The 9,418-nt window shown below is 32.5% G+C and overlaps 2 protein-coding genes across 2 annotated transcripts in view; one reads left to right on the forward strand and one right to left on the reverse strand.

The window, feature by feature from the left end:
• The window catches only part of LOC125223487, a 2,423-nt gene extending 832 nt beyond the window's left edge, over positions 1 to 1,591 (reverse strand). The window contains exons 1-4 of the mRNA XM_048126660.1: positions 1,442 to 1,591; positions 1,319 to 1,357; positions 1,179 to 1,232; positions 850 to 903 (exon numbers count right to left, since the gene is read on the reverse strand). Coding sequence (XP_047982617.1) covers positions 850 to 903; positions 1,179 to 1,232; positions 1,319 to 1,357; positions 1,442 to 1,486 — 192 coding nt within the window. The 5' untranslated portion in view covers positions 1,487 to 1,591. The remainder of the gene's footprint in view (positions 1 to 849; positions 904 to 1,178; positions 1,233 to 1,318; positions 1,358 to 1,441) is intronic.
• A 2,246-nt stretch (positions 1,592 to 3,837) lies between these two features.
• LOC125219614 (vesicle-associated membrane protein 724) lies at positions 3,838 to 6,458 on the forward strand. Its single transcript, XM_048121635.1, has 5 exons — positions 3,838 to 4,229; positions 5,270 to 5,411; positions 5,509 to 5,629; positions 5,947 to 6,009; positions 6,095 to 6,458. The coding sequence occupies exons 1-5, from the start codon at positions 4,040 to 4,042 to the stop codon at positions 6,236 to 6,238; spliced, it is 660 nt and encodes a 219-aa protein (XP_047977592.1). The 5' UTR covers positions 3,838 to 4,039; the 3' UTR covers positions 6,239 to 6,458.
• Positions 6,459 to 9,418: the final 2,960 nt, after the last annotated feature.

Genomic DNA, 9,418 nt, shown 5'->3' on the forward strand with positions numbered 1-9,418 from the left:
GCTGAGACAGCACACAACTCTTGTAACAGAAGCACAACAACTAAGTTCCAAACTTCTTATATGTGGTTACTCCATCGTACAATTAAAAATACACCATACAAATTACTAGTACTACAATTCAACCATAGAACTAATGTAAATTTGACAACGACTGAAATGGTTCAGATTGATGTCCGACAGACTGAGTTCACCCAAAAAAATGTTAAAGAGTTTAGCCAGAGGTGGGTAATGATACTCAACGCGAATATGTATCACGGGTGTTACAAGAACAGCATCAACCTTCTTTTGCCTGTTAAATAAATCAGAGACTTTCACATCACTCTCATGATCTCACCAGTTGCCCAATTATCCTATTGTTTGGACTACCATGCATCTGATTTTAGCTCATTGCCATTGATTAATCATGTATAAGGATGGCTTTCTTGTCTTGCATCCAAATCCCAGTTCATTGCTCACACTGGTATTGTGATTGATGGAATGATGCTATAAGATACATCACACTTGAGCTATAGTTGGTCTAATTACATCCTAAGCACTGAAAGGTAGAGACTTTTGTTAGTTTGTAGTTTGACAATAAGATAAAAACTTATTCTTGACATCATCCAAATGCATGTAGCATAATGATTGTTTGCTAGCAACTCCATCCAAACTAACACATTCTGTTTCAAGTTACAAGAATAACCTAAGCCGACTATTTCCCACAGAGAACAGAAACACATTCCCACAATCTATGAGACTCGAGATCCGAGACTACAGGACAATAACTAATCAGAATGATAGGCTACATGTTACAAGGCATATCAACTCATCAAGTCATTCAATATCTCCGAAAGAATTTCCAATACTTACATCGCGGTAAACCTTAACTTGCGTATCCAGCTTCATTCTCCAGTTTTGGAGGTCCTAATTCATTGCAAGAAAGGAACAAATTGAACAAATTACTTAACTCAATAGCAAGAAACAGAACACTATATACCATAAAATTCAGTTAACCAATTCCAAACCCTTCATTAGTTCAACTAGCCCTAGTTAATTTCTTCAAAACAGTAAATTAACAAGCCCTAGTTAATTTCACCATCGAAGCAAAACAAATAACTAAATAAAACCAGCAAACACCTGATTCAGTCAAGCGAAAAGCTGAAAAAAAGCATCAAACAGTGAAAAATTGTGTAGAAAACCTGTTTAAGATTCTGTATTCTGCTGACAAGCTCCTGCCGGGATTCGGCCAATTCCTGCAATACCCAAATTCAAAATTAAATTTCCTGAACTCAAAACACTATCCGAAACACGATAAAAACAATAGATTTGCAATCCTCACCGCTATCTTGGGATTCATCGGCGTCACATTCTCCTTTTTCTGAAAAAAAGGGCAAAAATCACTAAAACAAACAAACGACTGAATGAATGAACAAACAAAGAAGATCGAATTGTTACGCCGTGCCTCGGAGAGAGGAGCTGGAGGAGGAACGGATTCCGGAAGCTCCATCGGAAAATCTGCAGCTGAATTGGAAGCGGATTTGGGGTTTGGGTATTCAAAAAAGGCTACAGCAATTATTGAAGCAATAGAAAACCTCACTGCCTTATAAAAGTTGAATTTCGATTTCAAACTTAGGGCGGGCGAATTTATACTGCATATTGTGACGCAAATTAAATGGAAAGAATAGGTAAAATATTTTCTCAAATATCTTTTTTTTTTAAATAAAATTAACTCCTATATGAAGGAGGAAATTACAACTGTTGTTAAGAGGGATCGAACTCGGCACCTCATACATTGATGTCTAAGCTTCGAACTCATCACCTCATACATTGATGTCTAAGCTCCTTGCCGCTAGGACAAAGGCTCAAATATCTTTTTTTTTACCTCTCAATGTTTAGGGTTTAGGGTTTAGTATAATCGAAAGTCGAAATTTGTACAATAATTATGCTTTGGAACAACACATTTTTAAACTTTTGAAAGAAAATTAATTAACTTGGCACAATCACAAAATTTTAAAATATTTTGAAATATTCAGATCAGTATATTCCAACCTAATAATATGTAATTTTGGCCATATAATTTTCTATTTGGAGTTGAAGAACATTAAATTTAATCACAAAATATCACATTATAAAGAGAAGATTACGTGTACAAGTATTGACCTAGTGATAGAGTGATTAATGTTGGAAGCTTCAAATCCGAGCCTACAAGGGTATTTTTCATCCTAGTCTTCAAAGGAACTCAATTCAATCATGATTAGGCGTTTTAAGTCAGCATTGAAGTATTACACAACAATTTTAGCCAAGTAATTGCACTAAGCATAGGAATAATTATTCTTCTATTAAAAGCAAACCAAGCTAGTAAGCTTATTTTAATGATCATTACTAGTTGTTCGTAGCCATGATATCTCACTCTTACCCATTATTCCTTAAACAGTGGACTACGGCAAAGTCTAACTTCTAACGATTTGCACTTGTATTTACTGTATAGAGTTGTTATAGTTATGAAATAAAAACCGTATATGTAATGAATCTATAATTGGATGAATTGATGTAAAAAAAGAAAATCATTTTTTGCATGATGGAGTGCTAAAAACCTGCACTTGATGCATAAAGTCATTGCATTCACAACAAAATTAACTAAAGTTAGAATTTAAATGAATTTTTCAACACAATATATTTGGTACTTTTATACATTCGCCTCAAAAAATACTACTCCTAGGTTGCTTTTTTGACCTTTGGTTAGGCCCAACATAAACATTTTTACATCGTTAAGATTTGGGCTTGTGTTAAGTAGTGGCCCAATATAAAGTGCGTCATTCTATAGATAATTTCATTTTAATTAATATAGCTTTGCATTTACAATATTAAAATTAATCATGATATGCCTATTGGATTGTATTTTTTTAATACATTTTGGAGATTAAAATTTAGAATTTGATTTTGGGATTTACCTTGGGGACTATATGGGTCATTTATTATGGATAATTTAGTAAATTAATGAGTAAAACAAGGACTTGATTAGAATTAACATTTTTAATGAATTATTATTTGATTATTTCAGTCTTGTAGATAAAAAATAAGTAGGCCCAACATTTTAGGCAAATGTAGTGTATAGCCATTATTTTAAATTTGACTAGTTTTTACATAAATCGCTCTCCATGATACTAACTGTCAAAGTCAGGATTCATAACCGTTTTCAATTATTTTGACAAATCTATATGTCTCAAAATCCAAGTCAACAAAATCATACTACTAAAATTACAATTAAATAAAAATAACATATAGAATTGATTCTTTCCCTACTCATCTCTCTCCATTTAGAGAATAGATTTCAATAAGCTACCTTACTTGCAAACAAAATAATTTTATGTTTCCCACATTACAAAAATTCCATACCAAATTATTTGTTTGGAGGTATACGATACATATGACATTCTCATTAAATAGATACAATTGTCCAAATTTGCTACGCCAGGAATTATCACAAAAATATAGTTTTGGGTGTCTCATATATTTCGATAATGTGTTTACAGCCTAAAGTATATAATCAAACAATTAATTGCATTGATTTAATTATTTCTATATAGAAAAAGTGCATTTAATTCATTTTATACATAAATACACCAAAATGAAAGAAATGTTCTTGATTAAACAACACGTTTTCTTCTATCTCGAAGCAATTATAGGATTATGTGTTGAAAAATGTAATTAGATTTAATCTAGATTCTAGAAATTAGACTTGGCCTTCCTCATTTCATCAACTATTCAAACGAATTCACTCGGTGAAAATCACAATTTATAATTAAAGAAACCGTGTTTCAAATGGTTATATAACAAAATTTAGAGCCAAGAAAATTATTAATACAAGAAGAATAAAAATTAAAAGAAATCAAGAAAGTAATCGAAAAAAACATCTACGGCCAAAACCAGAGCGGCCCACCACCCAAAACCGGCGGCTCAACGCTAAAGATACCAACTTTCGACTGCTGCGGCGGCGGGTTTCGCTAAATCGCTGCTCAATTCAAAATTCCGCTGCGGGGATCGGTGAGTCGACTCAGCGATGGGCCAAGAATCGTTCATATACAGCTTCGTGGCGCGTGGCACGGTGGTGCTGGCGGAGTACTCCGAGTTCACCGGCAATTTTGCGGCGATCGCCGCTCAGTGCTTGCAGCGGCTGCCGTCGACCAACAACAAGTTCACGTACAACCACGATCAGCACATTTTTAACTTTCTAGTTGAGGATGGATACGGTAAAAATTCTGTCTTTGGCTTAAGCATGATTTGGGGTGTCTGAATCTTTCATGCTGCTGTTGGTTTTGTTGATTTGGGTTGGAATTTGGGGGAATGGGGGTTGAATTTGAGGTGGGATTTTCTTGGGTCTGAGGTAGCAAGGTGGAATCTTGATTTTTGACTGCTTTCAGTTTTAGTTTCAAGAAGTTTTGGTGGTTTGCTGATTTTGATAATTTGTTATGCTGTTTTTGGGTTGCCAAGATTTGGGAATTTGATGTTTTTAGGTTTTGATTATGGACAGGGGAGAGTTGTTGACAATTCATAGAACTAAGCTTATGCTTTCTTGATTTTTCATTTGTCCTTGCCTGAATTGCTTAAGCTGTGACTTCATAGATGTAGAACTGTTTTAGTTAGGATGCATATCAAAATTTGAAGTGTGGGAAGAAAAAATAGAGCAATACTACTACATAAGTTATGTCCTGTTATATAGTTTTCTTGAAAAGGAGTCTTGTGTATTTGATCATTTTCTGGTCTTGTATGGATAAGGCGGAAGCGATTGAGATATGTATGCTGTGGCTGCAGTTGTTTGTGTAAAGAAATTGATCTTTTGGGAATTGAGTGATTGTTGAATGAATAGTAGTAGTATATCTTAATTAGCCTCCCACTCTTTATATTTCAATCTATAAATGTGTATCAGCCATTATTGATTGATCATGAAGCTAATTCAAGATGCTTTTTGTGGATTTTGTTGGTTTCTTATCGATAATGCAATAATGCCGGGTTTTGGCTGAAAACATCAACCTATTTTCTCCTGCATCTAAAGATGTTTTTTTGGAGTTTGGAGGGAAAATAGTCGTCTGCTGATCCGATCCTACATGTTGCTGTGTGTTCAAAAGCTCTTTGCTGTTTTCATTCTTTGTTCTTCAAATCATGTAAATGATGAAAAAGAAGCACATAACTTATAATAATTCAAGAAGCAGAAGCTAAAGAATTTTGCATTCAGCTCTGAAAATTGATTTTCCTGAACTTGTGCTTGACACCGTGCTCACCTGTCATGCAGCTTACTGCGTCGTTGCCAAAGAATCTGTCGGGAATCAGATCTCAATCGCACTTTTGGAACGCATTAAAGACGATTTCAGGAAAAGATATGGCGGTGGTAAAGCTGATACAGCCATTGCCGCAAGTCTCAACAAAGAATTTGGGTAAATTTCTCACTCCCAAAAGACAAAATATGATTTTAATGTTTAGTGTTTGACACGAGCATTGGCAAATACGTATAACTCGAAAAAATTCACGCAGGCGTCTAATGAAAGAACACATGCAATATACCATTGATCACGCTGATGAGATCGATAAGCTATTGAAAGTTCAAGCCCAAGTTTCCGAGGTCAAAAGTATTATGCTGGAGAATATAGACAAGGTAGGCAAAAGAAACTTCAGTCACAATTATACGACACTCTTCTTTGCTGCTTGTTACGTTACTGCTTTCGCTTAATGCATTGTTCTACCTTGCTCATTTTTGTGTGGTTCTACATAGGCTAAATTTCTTGCTTTGATCATAATCTGATAAATCATACGTACGATTTTTTCGATTTTTAATGACTTATACTTATAGTTCAACTTAACACAGAATATCCATCCATCTTCATGCTTCATAAAACTATATGATCTCGACACATGGATTCGAGCTGATCTTTTGTCTGGTTTAAACGTTCGTATCCTCTGTGCTTCTTGCAGACTATAGAAAGAGGCCAGAACCTAACGGATCTCAACGACAAGGCTCAAGACCTGCGCGAATCGGTTAGTTTGAGATATTTTTTGTTCCTTTCTCTTCCCCACACCCTTCTTGAATCTTATCTCTAAGCCCATTTTCTCATCTCTGCAGGCTCAAGTGTTCAAGAAAGGAGGGGAACAACTCCGGAGAAAGTTATGGTTCAAAAACATGAAAATGAAGTTGATTGTGCTCGGAATCATCTTCCTCCTCGTCCTCATCATCGTCCTCTCTGTTTGCCGGGGGTTTAATTGTTAGTATTCTCGGCCTCTGTCTGGACTAGGCTCGCTCTTCCGGGGCCATATTGTTCGATTCCAATGTAACTGCTTCAACTGATTTTTCCATGTAAAATAGACACAACATATAGTATTTTTTACTTGGCAATTTTATAGTATAAGAAATGATAGAAGATGTGATTGATACAAATTTGATTTTGGTTATAATCATATACGGAGTACACTACAATTCACCAGACAAATTTGCAATATGTTTTATGTCACTTGTTTGATTGTTTCATGCATACATTTTTCTTTGCGCTATAACTAACTTCTCATTTGAGAAATACTCCATCTGTTTCTATAAATTTTCTATAACGAGATTGTTAATCACTTCGAAAAAATGAAATTCGACTAAATATAAATTAGATATTATGTCATTTTTTTCTGTATATTAGTATAACTTTAAAATTGAAGAATAATGTTTCAAAATGTTACTCCCTACTTTTAGTTTTTATTACGTATTACGAATGTATTTTTTGCCAACAAGGTATATATTATTTTCAAGCAGTGGCGGATGCAGAAAAAAATTATAAATTATGACAGAGCTACATTATATACTTCTTCCATCTTCAAATAATTGTTTCATACTTCGTATATCTTTTTTGTTCATAAAAGAAAAACTATATCATTCACCCTCTTTTATTATTTTAATAATTGGACTTCATATTCCATTAACGACTCTTACATTTTATTAAAATTAACCTTATATAAAATATGTCTTAAAATTTTTCACTAACTTTTTTAACAGTTTTTCTAACCCGAACAAGAGTTAAAGTAAGATATATAATAAATCACGAATGGGGGAATGGTTTTTCAGTAATATATATGAAAAAACATAGTACTAGTAGACAATATATTAAAATTTCAATTAATTTAATCAAAATTGTCTTACAATAACGTTGTAAAATGATAGGAAATATTACCTGAGACAAACTTCAAATTATCCAACCTAAACGCATCAAATCCTATCATTACAAACTCTAACCCAAACATAATAAGCTTAAATTACAAAATTCTAACATTCAATCCACCATAATTTCTTTTATATTTTCATAGTTAATACTCCCTATGTTCCATAATAATATGAGCAATAGGTATGACACGAGAATTAAGATAAAATTGGTTAAGTAAAAGAGAGAAGAATGGTATGGTAAAGTAAGAGAGATGAGGAAAATGATAATTAAAGTAGTGTCAGTGGATAGTGAGACCTACATTATTAAATTGATATAACTTTCTAAAAATGAAATGCACATATTTTGTGGGATGAATGAAAATGAATAATGCACATATTTTCATGAGACGAAGAGAGTATATATTACAGTATTAAAAATTGGTAAAACATACTCCCTCCGTTCACAAAAAATAGATCCATTTTGCCATTTTGGGACGTCTACAAAAAATAGCATCATTTCTGAAAATGGAAAGTTTATCTTTCATAAATTTACTATTTTTTCTTCCCTCTCTCATACTTTACTCACTTTTTCTCCCTATCTCTTTTACTTTATATACTTTTTCTCCCTCTCTCTTATTTTATCAATTCTACATTAAAACTCGTGTCATACACAAAGTGATCTATTTTTTTTGGACGGAGGAGTAGTAAATATTTGCATAATTGAACTGAAAAGAAAAAAGAAAAAATGAGTTAAAAGTTGAAAAGTCAAACAGACACGCACTCTTTGAAATTTGTACTACATTTTTAAATTCGTATTGTACTATTTATTTCTTGGGAGTTGGGTCTTCTTCCCCAAAAGGCCAAAAGCCCAAAACCATGGCAGCTATTTTTATTTCTGTATATTTTTCAAGCGAAATTCATTTCAGCCCCTTCCATATCATAAGATTGTATATTGAAAATTTTAAAAAAAATTACAGTAGAAAACAAGAAGAAAAAAAATTGTTGGCATGTTTTCAAGCATACAACCTAGAATAACTCCAAGACGTGTTAAGCTTGAGATGATTATTCTATGATAGTGACGTGATTGAGATTATTATCATATAATATAGACACCCCACGCTGAAATTGCCCTAAATATAATATGGACACCAATATAATTATGGTGAAATAATGAGAATATAAATATGTACTACACGTCTACACGTTACACACTTAATTTAAACAGTGAGAATAAAAATATATATATCCACCCACGAACTAATCACATAAAATGACTACACTAGACGCACCAATATGCACGTCCTTATATAATGTCAAATAGGAGTATATAGATGAGGCAAATTGGGTGATATAATGAATATATATAATAATACATCAAATCGAGCCATTTGATATACTATCTCCGTCCCATGTTACTCACACTTTTTCTGTTTCGGCTCGTCTTAAACTAATTAAGATATTATAAGTAATTAATTAAGTGTTATCTTATTATGTAATAAGAGAACACTTAATTAATTAATTGTATGATCTAAAATGAAAAGTGTAAGTAACGTAGAAAGTATTCATTGCATAATCCAACAAGCTCAAAATTTGTCAATCCACCGATAAATAAAGTAGATTAGCATATTAGTTTGAGTTCAGTTTTTGTTTCATTTTGGTCCTCTTCTTCATGCTTTCCTATGCTCTTGATTAAACGTAGTCTTTAACAAGGAGTGAGCAATCAAATTTCAGCTTAGATTTTTCTATCTGAAAATATGATTTATATAAACAAAAAAGTACAGCATATTGTATGAGTGCACCATATTCTCTCAGAGATTATTGGGTGCATATAGAGTAATTTTTATATCCTTTGTTTTTATTATTATTATTATTATTATTATTATTATTATTATTATTATTATTATTATTATTATTATTATTATTATTATTATTATATGTGTGCCATTTCCTGGCTCCCGCGCTAAGAAATTATAAGAAAATAGAATGAAATTTTGTTCGTTCAAAGTTTCAAAGGTCATATATGTAAAGCTCAACAAAAATAATTGTAAATCAAGCACAAAATCAACGGTTCAAAAGATATAACCTAAATCACCATGTCTTTAGAATTTATAGTTTATATCAATAATATAATACATAAAATATAGCAATTACATTTCACATAATGTGGCATTAGCTTGAAAACTTCAAACTAGGCGACCTTGTACACTACACTATACTTGAAATTCCCATAATATACATATATTATTTCCTTATATATATAACCCTAAT

This window comes from Salvia hispanica, chromosome 4, assembly GCF_023119035.1.
Source record: "Salvia hispanica cultivar TCC Black 2014 chromosome 4, UniMelb_Shisp_WGS_1.0, whole genome shotgun sequence".
Taxonomy (NCBI): domain Eukaryota; kingdom Viridiplantae; phylum Streptophyta; class Magnoliopsida; order Lamiales; family Lamiaceae; genus Salvia; species Salvia hispanica.

Excerpts from the sequence above, each read along its gene's own strand:
- LOC125219614 (XM_048121635.1), top strand. The coding sequence starts at position 4,040 with ATGGGCCAAGAATCGTTCATATACAGCTTCGTGGCGCGTGGCACGGTG. Across the intron at positions 4,230-5,269 it reads TCTAGTTGAGGATGGATACG|CTTACTGCGTCGTTGCCAAA; the intron begins GTAAAAATTCTG and ends CCTGTCATGCAG. Across the intron at positions 5,412-5,508 it reads AGTCTCAACAAAGAATTTGG|GCGTCTAATGAAAGAACACA; the intron begins GTAAATTTCTCA and ends AAATTCACGCAG.